General features: G+C 41.8%; 1 protein-coding gene across 1 annotated transcript in view; it reads right to left on the minus strand.

The window, feature by feature from the left end:
- Positions 1 to 1757: 1757 nt before the first annotated feature.
- PTCHD1 (patched domain containing 1) overlaps positions 1758 to 21432 on the minus strand; it is a 29167-nt gene continuing 9492 nt past the window's right edge. Inside the window, exons 2-3 of the mRNA XM_026038684.1 lie at positions 17814 to 18474; positions 1758 to 3617 (exon numbers count right to left, since the gene is read on the minus strand). Coding sequence (XP_025894469.1) covers positions 1963 to 3617; positions 17814 to 18474 — 2316 coding nt within the window. The 3' untranslated portion in view covers positions 1758 to 1962. The remainder of the gene's footprint in view (positions 3618 to 17813; positions 18475 to 21432) is intronic.

Below are 21432 nucleotides of genomic sequence, written 5' to 3' on the forward strand. Positions count from 1 at the left end.
GGGGAAATGCTGGCAGCTGCCCTGTAAACTTGTTTTCCTAGTTGGTATGTAACATTTTGCTGTAGGGCAAAATATCTGGCTACCTTATCTTCTGCTAGGGAAGGAGCTTTGGTAGTATCCTTTGCTTGAAAGCTGACATGCACAAGGTGGTATCTGAGGGTTTTATATGGTGTACCCAGAGGTCACTCTGAGTTGATGCTAAAGGGGAGTTTCAGGGGATGCAGCATAGTCTGCGTTTGCTGCAGTCACACCGCTGTAACCCAGGCAGCCTTCTGAGCCAAAGCACCCTCGCTGCGCCAAGCCACATTGCCCTTGTGATGTCCGTTTGACCTCCTTATACTGTGATTGAGGGGCTAAAAACTTTGCAAGCACTCCTGCTTTCTGGACAAGCGGCAAGAAAGTGTTCAGTTGAAATAGCCACACGTTCATTAGTACACCTGACACACCAGCTACCTTCCCGCAACTGGGTGTTAGCAGAAGACTTATGGTCGGAATACTCTCAGCAAAAATGGTACAGTTGACTTATATATCCCCATTGGGGCTCTGCCTCCCAATGAAACCTTTCCCGGAATGAGTCGGTAGGTCTTCGGGCTGGAAGGGATGGAGGAGAAAAGAGGTGCTTCCTTATCTGCATTACTCCACCTCACAGATACTGGAAGAATCGGTGATTTTGAACTCACAGCTCCAAAAAGATCCAGTAACCTGATCTTTTTATTTTTTTCCACTGCTCTAATGTGATGTTTTCAATAGATCCCATTGATATAGGCTCTTTGGGCACATAGATAAGCTTGTTAAATTGCAGTCCCTGCCTTCAGTTTGTTACATATGACACTCACGGCCTACTATCTCTTGGAAGAGCCCATAGCTGTAAGGTCTATTGCTTTACAGGTACCCCAGGAAGATTGAGGGATTAAGTTAAACATTATGTAACACTACTCAGTATTCTTCTTAGAGTGCATTACTAGTGAATGGCCTGAAACAGACTCTTATTAAAGAGCCCTAACATTCACTCCCTTGATGACATTTAAGTATTTGAGGTTTGCGTCATGGATTTTGGTGCTGAAATATTCAGTACACCATCTTCTGTCTGCTGCTAGATCCACCGGCATGTGCTAGTAGAGTGCTAACAAAATTATCGTTGGTAAAGCAGATTACTTATTTAACTAGTAGTAAGACATTTATAAAATAGAATTAATATATTTTCTAGAGTGAAGGTATCACTGTGTTTTTTTTTTTGTTCTTTTTGTTTTTATAAGAAAAAGAAACAGCTATAAAACCATGATTATAAATGTTCCAGGGAATGAGTTACATTTTTAAAATAATGGCATTTTTTTAAAAAATAAGGTGTTTTATAACATAAATTTGTTCTGAAAGTGTTTGGTGCTGCATACTGCCTTCATTCCCAGTACAGTTTGCTATCTGTTTTACAGTTTGCATAAATGTTTAGATTAGGGGAGAAAAGGAAAAATTAAATGTGATGGCTAAGACGTATAAGAGCTGACTCACTAACTTGAGTTATTGCTGCGCAGGAAGTTTGTAAAGACTTTACATCCTGCGAACACTTACTGCTCTTCCAGCCTTGACAGTTGACCTTTCCATCTGATTGGGTTTAGCAACAGCAGTCACAGTACCTGCAGCACAGACCACCAGAATGCTGCTTGGAAACCCAACTTTGCTCATTATATCTTACTTCACACAGCCAAAACTTTTGCCCTCTCTTTGCACATGTGTGCAAGTTCTCTCATAACCCACGTTAAGGGAGCCACTCAAGGAACAATCCTCTGTCCCTCCCCCCCTGATTTTTTCTTCATTCCTCCCATCATTTTGAGTATTCCTGGATTTAGCTTAGAGGGCGAAACCCCTCCCCGACAGACCTCTTCCCATCCCCAAATGTTTAGCCAACACTGGATTCTTTTTTTTTTTCTCAGTAAGACCTAGTGTAAAAAACAACGAACAAACAAGTTAGACTGTTGTAATTTGGTCAACCACTCGGGTGCTATCCATATCCACCATTTCAACACACTCTATTTCCTCACGGTTTTCAGGATTCTTCTTCTCTTTCCTCTTCTTCTTGGATGGTGGCAGGAAAGTCAGTATCACAGGTAAAATGGCAAAGCAGTGAAAGAAGGTGACTAATGCTATTAAAAACAAGCACCTGAACAGTGTACGGGTCAGATTTGAAGGCACAGCTGCAAGAGGAATCAGACCAACTATATAGCAGAGGTAGCTCTGCAAAATAGCTACCCCATGCACTTCCAGGGCATTTTTCACCCATTTAGTTCTCGTGAACTCTTTGCCCAGGACAAAGGTTGATAACAGTGGAGCACAGTTGTCAATTGTATAATTAATTCCGTAAATTAAGCACAACACAGAAATACAATCTAGTTCGACTTTCCACAAGGTCATAAAACCTATAACTCCAAACTCAACTGAGGCAACAGTTAGAGTGAGCCACACATTGATCAGAGAGTCTGCCACCAGGAAAGCAGAGAAGAAGAGCAGAAATAAAGCACTGATGCAGGAGTTTTGTAAGGGGGCTCCCACTGAAGAGGCGTAACGATCCATGTACACAAACGATGGATTGAAAACGATGAATTTCACCTTGGAGGTGAGAGAGAGCTTCCTCAGGGTTTCCAGGAGATCATAAAGTTCTTCTCTCTTGGTTTCCATTGTCTTGGCCACCAAGAACATCCTGGAGGCCACTACATCGACTTCGTTGTTGTATTTTTTGGAGAAGATGATATCCTCTGTAAAATGGGCAAACTGAGGGGCTTTCAGGAAAGAGTTCCTCAACATATCAGTGAAATTTTTCTTGGGCAATCCAGTAGATATGTTGAGTTTCCTAAGATAGTTTAAGTAGCTTTCAAACCAAGATATCCTCACAAACCCCTTGGTATACTCTAGCACATCCTCTTGAACACTTGTGTTCCAGTACTCTATTGACTCATAGATATAAAACCCGATGACCGGGCTGTAGTTACTGAAATACTTCTGCTGAGCAGTAGTATATTCAATGGTTCGTGTTGCAGTTGCTACGATGTTACTAAGGTCTGACCCTTCACTGACCTGCAGGTAGCCCATTAAGGCAAAGGAAATATAAACCAGGTAAAAGAGAACTACAAAAGGCTTGACGTAAGTGTTTGTTATCCAGTCACAATAGTAGCGCTTAAGGAACCACACCAAAAGATGACTTTCGTAAGTGTTTGTTTCCTCTGAATCTGCTGTGTCCTCACTGAATCTGGCTGTCAGAAGAAACCTATACCATGCAGGCTTCTCTTGCAATACCTCTGGCTTTGGTACCTTTCTACAGAAGATACTATGCTGGTAGTTGTTTTCTATGTAGCCAGTAAACACCAGGCTGGAACCATAAAAGGAGAGTACATAGAGGTAGTTGAAGAAAATTGCAATACAGGAATTGCAGCAGAAAATCCTGGCTGCTTCAATGTTAGTGAAGGGACTGGCCCCTATTCCAAAAGTGACCAGGTACATGGCAGTGGTGAGAGAAAACGAGAGCATGGAGTCTGCAAATACGGCTGCAGTTCTCTCCTTTACATGTTGATCTTCTCTAGTTTTTCTCCAGGAGGACAACATTTCAAAAGTCCCATATAACCCATGACCTACAATAGAGAACAAAGCAAGTGTTTAAAGTACTCAGAAAAACATGACAAAAAATGTAACGTGGGCATGCTAAAGGCTCAAAAGAGACACATTTGTATATTATCAGTCTTGAGGTAAACAGTCTGCAGAAGAGAGAAATTGTTATGGATTTACAAGCCACAGAACCACATTCACTACTGACTAGCAAATCTTGCTATCTGAACGTGATGGGAGCTCTGCATCATTGACACAGGGTTCACAAGTTAAAGAAAAAGGTTTTATGGTTTTTTTTTTTTTTTCTGATTGGAGGTTTTGTTTCATTATTTCAGAGTGCCTGTGATGGAACATACTTCGAAATTAGTTTTTCATGATGATGAGATCTGACCTGTGGTGAACACAAGGAAATAGGATCTTCAAGTGTCTATGCTGCAAGTAGAGCATTAGTTGGTCTCTTTGTAGAAAAACTGTAAAAAATGAAACCTGCATGTAAGTTGAGTATTGCCAAGTAAATCAGTCACTGACTTCTCCACTTCTATCCAAATTTGTTGTCAGCAAAAAGAAATCCTAGAAATGAGAAAAAAAATGCACAAGTGAATTAGTGAATTTTAAGAGTAGCAGAATGATAGAGCTGATGTGCAATTGCTTAAGGCATTAGTTTTCTTACTTAAATGTCTAAGGGTATGTGAAACCCTTATTATGATATTCTCATAATATCATCTTCATTGGAAAAAAAAAAACAGATATTTTCCATCCAATCCCATCTTCTTTGCTGCCTTTTAATTTCACTTCTCCCTTATTTTTATGCTGTTTTTCCCATCTCCTGCCTCTCTCTTTCTGGTCTGCTCTTTCCTCTACATTGCATTATCTCCAGATACTCCCAAAGGCCAGTCCTCTGTGCTCTCTGATAATCCCACTCTCTGATAATATTAGATAAAATGATCAGGACTGAATTAGTTGCTGATGACAAAGATGTGCAATCATTGGACTTTTGAAGTTGATACTCCAGTCAGGCAGGGTCAGGGTAATCCACACATCTCCGATAAAATTTCAGGCTGTCTGCAGAGTTCCAAAATTGCCGTATTGGTTACACTCTCTTCACAGATGGATGGCTATCACTGCTGCCACATGGGCTACAAGCACACCCTGAACAAAGTAAGTGTTCTGCTGAACCAGAACATATCACAGTCTATCCTTAAATGCCCTAACTTATTTAATCTACTAGACAGATATTTAATGCACTTGACAAATTAACTCTTCTGTAATTAGTATGTTTCACAGAGTGAACAGCTACATCTGACTCACACCAACCTTGCAAGGGTTATCCTATCTCCATGTTGACCAGCTTAAACAGGTTAGCAGGTGCTCACTCTGCTAACACTGAAAAGATATTTTATACAGAATTCAAAATACAGTGCATACAAGATGAGATAATAGAGCAAGGGGTGTATTTCCTTATCACCATCACCTGGTGTTTGGAAAAACAAAGTCCATGCTTTCACGTATATCAGATGTCATGTCTACATTGTTACTTGGAGTCATGGCATGGAACACAAATGTCTAATTTGTAGCAATATTACAGTCCCATTTTCAGTATGGCATTTAGCGTTTATCTTAATTTTCTCTAACAACATTTTACAGTTGCTTTCAGAGGCCAGGTCAAGACTGTCAATTGGATAACCAGCACCGTGGCCCCTCTTAAAACTAATGGGAAATACTGGAACTCCCCAGACATAAAATAAAGCAAAAAGCACAGTCAGTGACTGGCACCTCGTTGTTAATTATGCTTCAAATAGTTATGTTCTAGCCTCGGAAGGGAAAGCTATTAAGCTTGCTTTCAGTGTGTTCTTTGTAAAGACAGACTGACCTTTATTTAAATGTAACTGATCACTTGCCAAAGCAGAGAGTGAGAGGTTTAATCCATTTATGGCTCTCATAAGTCCTGCAGACAGGCTTGTCTCAGAATTTCACATGGCATCATATGCATTACCTTCTAGTGAGCAAAACAGTATAAAATGAGGTCATTGAATACTACAAATTATTTCTATCATGAGCTTTAGCTACAATATGTTTTTGCAAAAAAGAAAAAAAATGCTTCAGCATTAATAGGCTCTTGCCTAGAAATGTTCAGACAGATAACATTAATTTGGAAGGCCTTTGACTTTGCAATGATACAGAAATTAGATCTAATTTAATATGACACAGAGTATGACTTTTTAATACGTATAAGATTTTGGATAATAGCAATGTCTGATAACACTGACTCCTGGTATCATTTATTTTTTTCTAAGGAGAAAACATAAAAACACTCTGGGACACAATCTGTTCTCACATCATCTTGGAAACTAATCCAAAAAGAAATTTGATTAAGAGAATTTTAGAAGATTCTTCACTGTATGGGCTCTACAAAACTAACTGAAAACAGCTATATGTTATTTTATTTTCAGAGAGGCTATTTTTACTGCATGTTAGGAATGGGGATTTCCTTTGGATTGCAGATCTTCTGATTCTCTTCCCATTTTGTGCTATAGCTACAAAGTTCTAACTTACCTTTAGGAAGACAGGTCTAAATGGCTCACAGACTTGCACATTTTTTTGCATCAATGGCTCTACTGACTGGATCCAGTGGCTCTTGAGAAAAAGATTAAGCCTAAACTCCTAAACAAATTGGGCAGGGCAGTCCAAAAATCAGCTGCATTTAGGTGGAACAGGATTTACCTAATATAATTTACTCCTTTAACTACTGACAAGCACAAACTGGAGTAACTATCTCCAGCGTTGTCTAGCTTGCAGACGCATCAGTGATCTTCTTTCACTTACCTGTCATTTCAGAGTTTCCATTTTTTTGCAAACCTGATTTGTACCACTTATATTTCTCTTGCTAGCACTGTCTATACTATATAACATTAATGAGAAGGTAAATTTTTCCTTGCAATGTAATTTTTTGAACCGTTTTTCCCTTTTTACTACAGAATTAGCCACAAGTATCCAATGATTTCTACCAATTTGTTCATTATTCATAGTCACTCAGTAAATCATAAATATGAACTTCAACAGTTAATGGGCTATTGGAGAACGTTTCCTGTTGACATTTGCTATTATGATTCACTGACCGTGCCTTACTGTCTGTCTGTAGCACTATAAGCTAAGAACAAGAAGTACAATGCAGGGCTGAATTTTTGTAAGGAAAAGAGAGTCTGAATGAGCAAAGGAAAATATGAGGGGAATAGGAGAAAGGTATTGGTGAAAACAAAGACCAAATTCCTTTTTTTTTTTTTTTTCTTCAATCTCTTTTTCAATGACTTTGCGCTGTAGCTGATCTGCCATATGTCTTGGTGGACAGAGGACGAAAATTCTGGCTTTTGTAAGCAGAGTAAATGGAGACAGTCATTGTTATCCGAGGAAGCACTTTAAAATTTTGGTGGGCTGAGGTGGGCCTATCTTTAGTTTTAAAAAAATAGTAATATCAGAGATAAATCAACAAATGGTACTTAGCTTAAATACGATGCTTTTATGAGTAGTCTAAAATGTTATAAAAAGTTATATTAGCTTCCTTCAGGATTAACTTTTGCAAATGCATGTGATCAAAACACATGTTTTGATCTTATCATGAGAAGATGAAGTTCTGCTATCAAGGCAGATTTTTTCAGTAAAAGAAAGTACAGTAAAAGACTGAGAATTAAGTTTTGGGTCCTTTCCTCACTGTTTTATCCATCTATGAAAGTACACGATAATGGTATCACCCAAATTGATGCTAAAGGCACAAAAGCCTGTGGACAAAGGTGAGAATGAGCCTCAGTAGTGGGTGGGAAAACCTTGTAACCTGAATAGACAGAATTTCAACTGGACCCATGGAGATGCTGAGGTTAAGTCTTGATTTTTATTTAGTTTTCTTTCCTTGTATTGCAATGGCTACATCCATATAATGCTATCGGTTCAGCTGGATGACTGCAGTCTCACTTAGGCTGATTTAAATCTGAAATCATTCTCTTGAATAGGAGGACCTGTCTGTGAGAAGAATTTAGTGTGCAGTGTAACAGTGCCTGAATTTATACAGTACTAGCTACTTTGCACCAGTTTTCTTTCTGGTAACCTATGAAAGGGAGCCTAATTCCCTTTAAAGTGGAGCAAAATACCATCCACAAAGGCAAATACTGAAGGAATTATCATGAAGCAGCTAGGATGCTATAAATTTATACCCCAGCTTATTGCCAACCCTTGTGCAAAATTAGTACATGGCAGATCAGAATCATACCCCAGGAACTGCCCTTTCCAAAGCTATACCTGTAATAACCTATGATATAATGAAGGTGCAATGAATTCTCCTCACTGACTGTATTAAAAATAACAATGCACACTGCTCAGCTATGTGATTGCTTTCCACAGAACGTAAACAAAGGGGCTGAGATAATTTCTCTCTGCTGACTTATTTTTTCCAGCTAGATCAGTGTGCTCATCAGCTCCCACCTTATGCAAAGCTGAGTGAAATTGCTAATCCGGACTCTCTTTGTCACAGTAGTTATAATCAACAGCTGTTGACCAAATATTAATGCTACGTGACCTGCCTCATGTGGCCTCGCCCAGCACGGGCAATTTTAACTTGGAACATATAGCAGTTTCCAAGTGCTGCTGAATACGCAGGCAGAGCAAAGAGCATTTGCATCCCATTCAAACAGCTAGCACGCAAATATCTGGATTTATATGCTGTTCTCATTAAAATAATATTAAGGCCCATTGATATAGTTCAGTGTGCAAACAGGACCAGAACCAAACGTAACTTACACTTCTTCAGTGATCTAATCACTATTTAGTGGCATGAACTGGGATGAGCTTAATTCAACCATCCTTAGCAAGACATTGCAGCCAACTATTGGTTGCCTTCCCTAAACAGAGCTGCAAGCCTACAGCTTTGCTGTGTCAATGTCAAAGAGTGTGTGTACAGTCAGTCATCCCACAGGGGATAAGCTTGCCTGTCCTGAACAACTGTAGTGAGCAAGGAAAGTCACTGCAAATCCTACTGGCCACCAAGCTGAGCTGCCAAGACTAGTCTGATTAGTCTGATTTATATTTCCTATCCCCATGTGCATGTATGCCCGTGTCCATGTCCATGCATGGTATGCCCATGTCCAGCACAACACATCCATGTCCATGTCCAAGTCCAACAAATGTCCAATGGGCAAGTAAGCCTGAAGAGCTATGTGGATGCTCCAGCAGATGGGTTAAGAGAAACGCATGAAGAGCAGTATGGCAGGAACATTCCATATAAAACTGTTGACCAGGCTTTTCTGGGAGATATTGGCATAGAGCAGCCCCCCTTGCTTTACCGCCTGTTATGCAGACTCTACATGTCTGGATTACAAGTGTGGTAACTTAACTCAAACATGCAAAGGTAATGCATGGTAGGTTCACTATTTATGACTCTTTTTTTGAAGACTGCTAAGTTTTATACATGCCTCCAGAAGGTTCATTATGCCTACAGGTGTTAACATTTGAGTTGGGAACCTCCCCAAAAGAGAAACATACTGATATTAGGTATATCAATCTGTTAGACTGTTCACCCTCAATAGTCAGAACTGATCATGCTCATAACAGCACCAGCCATCCCAGTCACAAACCACCAGGCATGTCCATATTCTCATTAACTTCCTGCCTGGATCAAAAATCTGGGCATCTTGGTGTATTCACACTGGTTAAAATCCGCCTCAGCCTCCTGAGAGGATGCCTGTCTGCTGTGTTTTGCGCTGTATCTACTTGGGAACAAAATGGGAGAAACTGAAATGATGAATAATATGTTCTGAGTTTCTTCTGGATTTGACATCTGCGGGCGCAAATGGTGAAAGATGCCAGTGAAGAGAAAAAGCAATTGTACAACATGCCATGCTGGTTGCTGCATGCAAGTAGAAATCTTCAGCTGGTGCTCAACATGTTACAAGACCACAGTGTTATTTTTAGTCTTTGATCCTGCAGAAAGACTCTCTGGGCCATTAAGCCTGTGTTCAAATTGCTTAATGCATATGCAGGAAAAGAGCATGTCTCGAAATCCAGCACAAGGTTTACGCCTCATTTAGGTCTCATGTGGGGCCTTCAAACACAGCTTATAGGGGGTGTTAGGTTGCTCATAAGATTCATGTGGATCCGCTGCACAGCTGTAATTTTGATCCCTGTCTTCTGGCAAGGCGTATCTGACACACAGTAGCCTATCTATGCTGTTTCTAAAGATTGCAGTTTTTGTAAAGGCAGCATAAGCTCTCCACTCTTCCATGAAAGACTCTGCTTTGGTCAGGCTTTGCCCTTTATGAATGATATTTTTCAGGAACAAAGAATACACCAGCAGAAAATAAATCACCCTCCTTGCCCCTGTTTCATAGAAAATAGCCAGGACTAGTGATGCTTGGGATATGTGATGTGTCCCTTCCATAAAGTTAAACTCCCAAATACTCATCTTTTATCACAGTGAACAAGCATTAATGGGCAGATGTTTTAGAAATGGTACAAAGGACAAGCTAATTTTAAGAAAGTGACCAGTATATTATTTTTGAAACTCAGATAAATGTGCTTAACTGTGAACAAATTCATACACATACACACAAGACAGTCCTGTCATTTTTCTGTCTATATGATGGAAAAAAGAAACAAATAAATGGAGAAATATTTTAAATAACTAGAATTAAATAATGCCCCAGTATTCCCAATTCTAGTCTTATTATGACCCCTTTGACATATTTTCACTTTAGAATATGTCTATTTTAATGCTATTTATTATAAAAGGTATATATGCATATATATTCTCTTAGTAGCTCTCCCATTCAATGAACACAAACATTAATTTCTCTATAGTTAAAAGCATTCAGAAAGAGTAAAGCAAGACATTTTTCCACAACTCTTTGTATATGTCAGTGCTGTTTAAATGCACTATGTTGCCTGTAATGTGCTTTTGTTAAATACATGTGTATATTAGAGTACTGCCAGTCAAGAGGAAACCCTTATTTTTATTGTATGATGGCAGAGTACTTACTTTATTACCTGGGCATTTTTTTCCCTACAAATACATGTACTCTCTTTTAAGAAGCACTGTATTTACTGAGTCACTAATAGTCTCCTGAAGCTAAGAACATACACATATGTATATGTACATATATGTGTACATATTGCACATATACCTGCAAGGTTTTCACTGGGGTTCATGTTGATGAAGTGGGAATATGGGTGCATGTCACCTCTGTTGTCACCTCACTTGGTCTGCTGGGCAATCTCCTTGCCTATCTCGCACTTCCCAAGAAAGCTGGCACAATAGTATCTAAAATACTTTACCGTATTTTTAGCATATTGTTTTTCATGTGTTAGTGCCCTCTTCATAATTGGTCTCCTCATTAAATCTGGGGCAACTGATGAGGAGGGAGTCAAATAAGTTATTGAAGAATTAAAGGAGGAGGGTTTGACCAAGAAGAAGAGCCATCGCTGGGGAAGTCTAAGTGAAAGGAAGCACTGTGCAGGCTTAGTCTGCTTAAGCTGCTCTGGGGGTGGAGGATTATGTATGGAGGAGAGAGAGGAACTTAAAAAAAAAAAAGGCAGTGGATGCCCTACGAGGAACAGGGAAAAGAAGAAAAGAGACAGAGGAAGTTTAGGGAGACCAAAGCTGTGCTGGGATTGGGAAGGAGATACCTTGGCATGGCACAGGAAAATCAGTGAGATGTGCTGGCAAAGGCAGCAAGAGACTGCAATCAAGATGAATGAGATGGAAGAGAGAGAATGCAGGGCAGTAAATTGTGAGGCAGCTAGTTGCAGAATGACACGTTTCTTCCTGGAATGAACAGGGAGGAAAGGGGGAGACTGACAACGAAGGCAAGAAAGCTTAGTGCAGAGAATAAAAACAAGAGAGACTCAGTAAGCTTCACATTTTTATTAACTGGTAACAGAAAATATTGGTGGAAAAGTACTATACAAAGTCAAACATTTGTGTGTACGTTACCATTATGTGTGGACTGAAGGGCATCTGGGAGACCTGTGCAGGAGTTGTTTTAAGAGCAGCTTTTCTCTTTAACTCTGTCTCTCTATAATCAATGTTGACATTTCAGTTTTCATGGATATAGAGAATACTCGAGTGCTTGATAAGGAATGTAGTGAATGCTTAGAGGGCTTACAGGTTTGGCACATGTTGTGATTACCTACTAGCAACTTCTCTGAGAAATCAGAAGGAGCTGGTTACCTTTAAGCGCCAAGGCTCAGCTCCATCAAGTCACACATATGGAGTTTTGAACCTTACTGGCCCCAGCTTCACAGCAGGGTCAGAGCTTTGAAGTTTTCCATGCTGCTGGTTAGCTGCCCTCCTTGGCTTAGCTATTTGTGGCCTTCATGATCCCTCATCTTCATCAATCCTCTCATCCGCCCTTGCATGTCCTGGCCTTTTCACTCCCCTCCTCCAACTGTGAATTTCCCTCCTCCTTTAAGTTCGTTTTTTCCTTCTGACCTTTCTCAAATGTCTAGCCTCAGACCCCACCTTTGCTGCTCCAGCTTTTTGAATCCATGAAGCCTTAGTGCAGACATCTCATCTCTCTGCTCCATCAGCAGGAGACCCCAACAGGCAAGTCTGACGCCCAGCAATTTTGTGCTTCTTAGAAGTGCCTGGTGCTTGTCTGCATAGGAGAGCTACTATGAATAGTGGTCCTCCCAACCCTGGGCTCTCCGGGTACCTCCCAGCACATGCTGCACTGTTACGCCCTTTCTCCTGCTCTTGTGAAACCACAAATGAAACGCAGCTGTGTGGGGCCTGTAGTGTGCTGCCACAGCTACGGGCGGTGGTGGTGGGGCAGCCTGTGACAGGCTCCCACCAGAGACCCCTGCATGGGCGCTGCGTGTCCTCGGCACGCGCGATGCCTACAGCGCAGCAGGCTGAGCCTCCCACTCCACATCCTGCCTCCAGAAATCTCCCAGGCTTGACTTTCCCCATTTCTTTCCTCCTACAGCTTTCCCAAAGCCTTTTCTCGAGCTCCTGCCGCTTGTTCCCCTGCTACATGCTCACTGCCTCTTCGTGTATCCGTGCCCTTGGAGGCACTCAAGCTTTGCCTCCTTAGACCTGCCTTGCGAAGCACCTTCCCCTTCCCTCCTCTCAGAAATGTGTGTGTTTTGAAGCCGCTGCTGCCCTGTTAAACAAAACAGAGCGGGATTTGGTCGAGAAGTGTGGGATGCAGAAGGCAGTAAGAATTGCGTTTGTATTTATTTGTATTTTCCAAAAATTCACAAAATGCTTGCTACCATTTCAATTTGCAGAAAGCTGCAAGCCCAAGCCTTTTTTTTTTTTTTCTTTTCACTGCTAACTGATTTTTCCATGCCAGTTTAATGAGAGTGTACTTTCAAATCAGAAGCTAAATATAAGCTTGTGGAACAGGCCCTGCATCTTTCCCCATATTTGGCAATGTCTGACATTCCATAATTATTTTACATAGCTCATTCTTTTCACGAACTTGGCAGCTGAAAAGAGCCATGTCTTTCTGCATAAACTGTAGGAGTTTCTAAAGGAATATGAAACAGATTGCTATTTTCCTCTTAAATACAAAGACCAATATTGCAATTTTCACTTGAGTCGCAAAGAAGTTAAAGGTTGCACTCCACCTGCAGGAGCTAAAAAAGTAGTACTGAAAGCTTCCTGGGTGACCACTACTTGTTTTTCAGCAGCTTATTTCATAACACAGTGTTTTTCAGGAAACCTGTGTTTTTAAAGGATTGGCAGTTATTAAATAGCATTTACTGCATAAGGCAAACTTATGACGAATTTATCAACATCTGTGCCAGACCAAACATCTGCAAATTTTAGGGGAGTAGGCACTACTAGGAAATCAGAATTTTAATTCTGCCTTTCAGCTGGCATTACAATTCAGCTATTCTAAATTCTGTTGAAGCATGAAGAATTTATTTTTTCGGTATATAAAGCTTAGGGTGAAAGTGGATAAACTTAGTTCAACCAAGTATTCCATGTGAACTAGGCACGTGAGTAACCCTGCCCCTAAAACACTTGTTTACACATGCTTAAGCACGTTGATAGATGTGGATGATAGTTTTAGAAACCCATTGAGGCATGTGCTGGCTCTCAATATGCCCAGACAAATGGCAGGAGCCTGTCAGGTTTCAGAGGCTTGAAGCTTCACTTTCACATTAAAAGTATGGGCATCAACCTAGAGCTTAAGCGAAATATAACATCCTGGGGCGGGAGGGGAAGATCTGTGCTTTTTGGGCACAAAGGAGGTCTCTGGTGCTAATCCTGGCTGGTGCTGAAGCTTGTGGAACTGCTTGGCAGTTTGCATCGCCATGGTTGGATTTGGCTCCTGCCGTTCCGTTAGAAACTGATGGTTTCTTCCTAAAAAGAAACCTGCCACAACACCCAAGCCATCACTGTAGTGACATGCTCAGGGTGCACACGGACGATCACGAATGACTGAGTTATTGTGACAATGAGTTGCTTTTCAGGAGCCGAGTTATAGGAACCTGCCTTAGTTACAGAATAAAAAACGTTAGAAGAAGCTACAGTAAAGGTGATTAAACCTGAAGTATAAAGTGTTTAAACTAATATGGCATATTTAACAGATGGGGTAGGCAAAAGGCGTTCGTACCTGCACTTAAAAAGTCTGAGTTTACAAGTGTGACTTGTAAACCAGAGTAATTTAATTGCTTTTAATTGTGCTATTGATACAAAGCTAAAGATTCAATATGTACAGAGACTGCTCCACTTCACTATAGATTGTTCTTAGAAATAGCTGATGCCTAAGGGATGTTAGGGAAAAAAAGATTAATAAAATCTAATATTATAGACCACACTGACCTGAATTATTTTGCAGATGTGTTGCCTAAATCATTGGCATAGGTTTGTGACTGGGCAAACAACTGATTTAGAAAGTAATATAAAAAACATGTAAAAGTAAGGTTGGACTAGATGATCTCTAGAGGTCCCTTCCAACCTTGAATATTCTGTGATTCTGAAGTAGATATTTGTAAAACATTCCTGACTATTCTCAGTTAATGCCTCCTGGAAGGGCAGTGATAGCAACAAGACAAATTTAATGAATAGGAAAAATGCTGTGACATAAACAGGGCACAATTCAGTGAAGACAAGGGTAAACTTCTACATGTTGGCTGCAATAATCAACCGTGCAAACAGTGTGGAAAGGATTTGTGAGATACCATGCACCCCAAACCAAACGTGTCAACCATTTCACACTGCTGAGAGAAAAGGACTGCCATACGGGGACGCATGAGCGCCAGGGGCACACGCAAGGTGTGTGAGATAATGCTCCTACCCGACTCGGTGCTGCGAGTCGCAGCCCGAATCCTGTGCCCAGCTGCGGCACCTCACGCCGGTGAGGATGAGGAGCAGCCAGAGTGCAACAGGCAAGCTGGAAGTAAACACAAACCCTGAAGGCATCTGGGATGAAACGGAAGAGGGTTGGATGGGAGTGGTCCCAACTATGCAAGGAAAGAGGAGATAGGGTGTTTTCCAGATGCAGCAGGGCATTGAATAAGACGGAGGGCACCAGAGTTGCAACAGAGAAATTCGCATTGCTCATGATGTGGATGCTCTCACGGTGCAAAGTGAAGCAGCAGGGGACGGTGCCAGGGAGGAGTTAAAGTACAAGCTGGGTAAGTATCTGCCTGGAAGGCTGTAACCTTGTCCTGTGGCAGAGGCCAGCTGATGTCTGGAGACCCCTCCTGGTTCTGTGATTCCGACAAGAACCTAAAACATCCTCAGTTGCCATAGGGAAAACTGTGTGAATGAGTTATTTTAGCAAAGGGGCCTTGACTGCAATCTGTCCATGTAAGTCTTTTTTTCTATATCTCATTTTTGCTTTTGGTGATGAAATTATGAGAGAGTAATAACTACAAAGTTACACTATTGGCCAAAATCCTTTAGCCTTCTGAAGGTTAGTTAAGCTACAATTTAATCTGATGGTCACTGAAACTAAGTGAAACTAAGTGAAACTAAGTATTTCAGTAGACCACAATGGAGGGTGGTTTTGTGCCCTTGGTCACCTTGAGTTAAACCTTCCCTAAAAGCCAAACAGAGTATAGAAACCAAGTACATTTCAAAATGCACAAAGAATATTTCTGTTGTACTGCAGGAAAATAAACCCTGCCTTTGTAGCTATCTGGTTATTTAAAACAGTTCTCATTAAAACTCCCCAATGTCTTTGGTGCCTGCTCTTCATCTGTTGACATTCCTGTTCCTTTGGAGATTTTATGCAACTAGGGAAGCAGAGAGATTCAAATGAAGTTGGTTCTTATGTCCTGACTTTTCCACAGTGAGAGTGGAGGTGCAGCTCTCTGCAGCTCTCTCTGCAGCTAAGTTGCTTTAGAAACTTGTTCTTAAAAAAAAGGAATGTTTCAGCTTAGAAATACACTCCCACCTCTCCCTCCCCCCAAAAAAGAAGAAAAAAACACAGTTGGACTATAAAATTTGGTAGGACTAAAATGTAAGTGTGAAACTTAAAAGTCTTTAAAGATTTCAAGACTCAGCACAGTCACTATCAGTGAATTAATGATCTGAGAGGATGTCCCAGAAAGCAGATGCCTTGATCCCTAACTAGAGCTAATCTTTCATATTTTTTGAGTCACTTTCCCTGGTACTTTCATTCCTACAGCTGGATTTTTGACATTATTTCTACTACACGTATTTTCTTGTAAAGCATCTGGAAATTCCCTTGGGTGTTCACATAAACTATTTAGTGTGAGGAACAGATTTTTATAACACATGCATACACATAAAAGCCCACAGATGAAGAGGCAGACTTAGGCCACACAGCCAGCCTTTTCTTGACTCTGACTTCTTGTGTTGGATCTCCTCTTGATTATGGCACAGTTCAATTTTTGTGGCTATCATAGGAAAGTGAGGATTATACACAATAATTGATATAACATAACTGACTTTTGTTTGTCACTGAATATATCTTACACATTAACTGGTAGTGTGAAGTACTCAAGCACAGTCTTTAATTAAAGCATGATAAAACCACACATATAGTATGGGCACCTCAAAGGAACCTGATATAAAAATATGATATAAAAATAACTGTGCTGAAACGTGTTGCATTACTACACGATGTGAGCATGTCACTGGAGACACACTAATGCTTGAAATATATAGTATTACTGAGCACTGATTTTCAGCTGGGAAAGCTGTGATCAAATCAATGCATGTATTATTCTTCACGAATGAATAATGTTGGGAACAAGGACATATTAGACACCTACAGTGTACAAAGCTTTTCACGCTGTTCACAAAAGAAACACAAACCGACAGATTGTGAACTCTCCAGAGCTGACTCTTGGTCTCCCATGAAGTCCTGCTGCCTATTTTGATATAATCTAAGTTTCCCCACAAGGGCCCTGGTCCGCCAAACTCAACAGGAAAGTCCACTCAGTTTGGAACAGGAGGAGCAAACTGACTCTCCTCATTTCCTCCTTGCTCTTCCTGTCCTCAAAAAGCCCAAGCTTGCAACCCCACAGCCTGCAGCGAGTGCCCGTGGTATGAAAACCAGAGTAAGAGGAATGTCTCTGTCCGTACCATGGCCAAGGGGCTGCGGCTGCACCTTGCTCTGCAGCCCGGCGTGCTGCCCGGGGCCGTGGGACGCGGTGCTACCTGCACGAGCCCGTCCAGCGTGGCACGAGGCGAAGCTCTGCGCGTGAGGGCTGCGAAGGGCTGCTGAGCTGCCTCAGCAAACAAGGGCTTCCCACGAGAAACGCAGCAAAGAGCTGACTCCTGTACTTATCCCAACCACAGGCTCCTCTCGGAGCATCAAGCCAAGAGTAAACCACCACTCTGCTCCCCGAAGGAGTGAGCGCTTGCTTAATGAAAAATGCACACAGCCCCTGCTAGGGGCCAGGAAAGCTGGCGCCGTGCACAGGCTGCCTTCTAGCACTGAGCACCGACACCGCAACCCAGCTCCCACAGACAAGCGACCGCCAGGTGCTCCCTTGCACATCCCACGGCATTAGCACATCCCTGCTCCTCGCTCCCACTGCGTCACGCAGCAGCGTGCTACGCAACACCAGAGCCCCCCGAAACAGTTTTAATGTCCAGGGATGGTTTATAAGCAGAGGCCTTGTGGATGTGGTGCACTGCGGCCGTACAGTGCCTACATAGTGGGACTCATGCAGTGACGCTTCTCTACTTGCTGGGAAGCACGCCAGGGAAGCACAAACACACAAAAAAGAGAGTAGTAGCAGATAGTTACCTAACATGATGAAGGGGATTCCCAGGAAGGTGGAATTGTATTTCCCACCAGTGAGATTGATGATTCCGGCTGCAGTCAGAGTGGCAAGGGTCACAGTCAGCAATCCCAGCAGGCCAAGCCAGGGTTTGCTGCGGACACAATCCTGCATGGAGCAGCAGAGAATGGCCAAGGTGACCACAAGGACCAAGCTCGTGATCAGGTAGCGTTCTGACACCCTGCTAGTCTTCTGGAAATCCTCCTTCAGCGAAGAAGAAGTGAAAGGATACATTTTGACTTTCCTGTTGGATTTCTGGAAAAGTTCAACAGTGTCACAAAAAATGGATTCCCACTTTTCTGCCACCATGTCATTCAAGGAGTTGATTGCCTGCAAGTAGTAGGTGAGCTGAATGGCTTCTGCAGACTTCACCCGGTCTTTGCTGTGCACAGTAACCCCACCAAGCTGATGCCCGTTATATACTTCCCTGCCATCCTTTAAGTGAGTAATCGGATATGTGATCGCAAAATTAGTTCGATTAGAAGAACGAGCAGCCTTTAATTCCTCCAGCACATGCACTATGTCGTCCACTATGCATGTCTTGTCATTGTTCAGGATACATATATGGGCAAACGTGTAATTGAAACCAGGTCTTTGAACTTGGATCCTGGTCACAGCAGAGTGCAACTACAAGGGAAAAAGAAATCACAGACGTTATTCATGAGTTCATCTTGCACAGAAGCAGCCAGAACAACAGTGGCATGTGGCCTCGGTCGCTTTCCTACTTGATCTAAGCCACGAAAACAACAACTTCTGCAGTATTAATAGCCCACGTGCTGAAAAAAGAAAAAAAAATGGAAGCATGCATTAAAATAGCAATATTATTCTCCTCTGTCCTTTACTGATAACTCAGGTATGTTGCGACTTCCATATGTGCCAAGAGCATCTGCGGCCAGCCCCTCCAAAGAAGCAAATTCTGAAGGCCTGAGCTCCACTTTCCAGGGATCTAATGAATAGCAAAGGGACAGCTATCCCCCTGGCCATATTTGGGGATGCTGCCATACTTGCAATTGCCAAGTGGCTTTCTCAAACAGATAAACTTCAGGTCCAGAACGCAGAAAAGCAATGTGACCCTGAACACCACCAGCACAGGATGGAACGGGAGCCGGTGAGCGGCAGTGGAAAGGGATTAGCACCCTCTCGGAATAAAGGACAGGCCACAGCTGCACGGCCTAAATGTGGGGATTGTCGGCATAGCAGGAATAAGATAGCTGGCATTAATTAATTTGCCCTTTCTTTTTCCCCTTAATCCTTAGCAAAACTGAGAGCAAGAAGTAATAGAAGAGACTGACATTAGATTCTCTCTCTCTCTCGCAGAGTGTCTGTTAATCAGAAAAGGCACAATCTTAGGGGCTGCAGGTTATTATCTCCTATTATGTTGGTGTAATAGCTTTTATTACAGTCTCCTTTTTACATCATTTTGCATCTTTCTGAAATTTTCTGTGCTGGAACTGCGAGCCGGTTATTTGTGACCATCATAATGAATTTCAGTCAACACAGAAAAAGCAAGAAACCTAAAACATAGTAAGAAAATAGCCCAAATAGGGCGGAATTATTGCAATTTTTTTCTGACGGAAAAAAAAAAGAAGTGTTTGCTAATCTTGGCAGCCCGTGCACTGGGACAGCTTTGAGCTTCATCATGGACCAGGCGAATCTTGTGGGGCTACAGAAGGGGCAGAAGTCAGGTAGGGATCCTGGGCCAGCAGTGGGCAGAGAAGTATCAGACAAATTTCTCCACCACCATTGGCTCTCGGCTCCTCCTTGGAAAACTTCTGGGTGCTTCTGGGACCAGGAAAACCCGCAAGGCTTGGGCGAGCTCGCCAAGCCTGCCTGCTTGTGTGGTCACATCCGCTGCACGGGAGGTGAAGAAATCGATAGCTCCATTCTGAAGAAATGCAAAGTTTTATCATTTTAAGTAGAGGAAATGGGCACAGGAGCATTGCCAAGGACTGGCAATAAACCTGGGACTAATAAATGACAAGGAAAAGCCTTCCTTTACCTGTGAAGTGGGGAAACTATAACTTATCTGGGACAGCTGAAAAGCTCAACTAAGAGTATCTCTAGCTTCTTTCTTGAAGGGCTAAATAACTATTTTCTGCCTCCAGATTCTCGACAACACAAAGAAAATTGGCTAAAGGGAAATAATTTCATATTTTTGTAAATGCATATGAAGCATTTCACTAAAATTCAAAGAGGGCAGGAAATTCATATACATGGTAAAAAGGCTAGGATTGGGTGATAATTAATGAAATTGGTTTCTTTCTGAAAAAAAAATAAAAACAGATTAAAAAGGGGATAGAGTTGACTACATGAGTAGAGCTTACGCTCAGCTAGTGATGATGGATGAATTGTCCAATTACCACAACTAAAATCCTGGGTCTGTGGAAGTTAATGACTTGTAGTGACTTTTGTGTGATAATTCAGACCTACACGCAGAAAAAAATTAAAAATGTATGCATGTGATATTATGTGCCTAATTATTTTATAATACATTGCATAATTGGTGACGGGCATGACTTCAGTTAAATTGCCTCCGTTCTCAGGGTGATGAGATGTCCTCTGGGCAACAACACAAACTTCCTCTACTTCTAGCTGTTTCTCTAGAAGCGTGGGGGTGTATATATATTTTTATATATATATATATATATATATATACACTTCCACATTTGAGTAGCTGCTATTTTTCACTTAGCAACAGTTCAACATCAACAACAGAAAGACAAGTTAAAGAAAAGAACTGAACTAGCAAACCTTTTCACAACACTGGCAGAATACAATACCTTGCCATGGTGAGAAGGAAAATTCTCCTTCACGGAGCGAGCACAAATAGCTGTCTGTGCAACAGCTCAAACATTCTTGCACAACTTACTTTTTCTAAAACAAAATAAATGCAGAGATCCAAGCACATGCCAGAGAAATGAGCCAGTGTGGGGAATTCTTCCAGACCTCCTTCCAGGTTGTCTCTGCAAAGCTATGCTTTGCAGAGCTGCTCTGGGAGCTGTTCTGGGAGTCTGAGCTTCAAACGGGTGTTATAGTTTCAGGAAATGTCCTGATTTACTGAAATTGGAGGCAGATATCTGATTTTAAATTTATTACAAAGGCAGCTCCCAAATCTATTTCATAGACAAAGGTCGTAAAATCAAATGCCATGTTAAGAAGCGTGGCTGAGGACAACCAGCAGCAATAGAAGGAATTTACTGTCTGTATTAGATTAACAATGCAACTCCTCCAGAAAGGACATAATGCAGAAGAAAAGAAACCATCACCCAAGTTTCATCAAACAAGGTGTGCTGCTTTTTACCTACTCTGCCTCACTGCTGCATTCATTTCCTTCTACATCTGAGGCACATTCTTTTAATATTTAGCTTATAAAATAACCCAATCTGTCACAGCTGCTATTTTATCTTCAGCGAAAGGCTAGAAGCTAAATGTCATACTTAAAATACTCATTTCTTCTCGGAAACTATCGTTTTGGATTCAGGAAGGAGCTGCGCCGTGGCAGCGCGGTGTGACGCTGCGGCACAGCCGCGGGGCCGGAGGCTCCTGGGCCAGACAGATGGGCTGGATGCAGCAACCGGGGCCCCC

The sequence above is a fragment of the Nothoprocta perdicaria genome, unplaced genomic scaffold (genome assembly GCF_003342845.1).
Source record: "Nothoprocta perdicaria isolate Ctin4 unplaced genomic scaffold, notPer1 scaffold_215, whole genome shotgun sequence".
Taxonomy (NCBI): domain Eukaryota; kingdom Metazoa; phylum Chordata; class Aves; order Tinamiformes; family Tinamidae; genus Nothoprocta; species Nothoprocta perdicaria.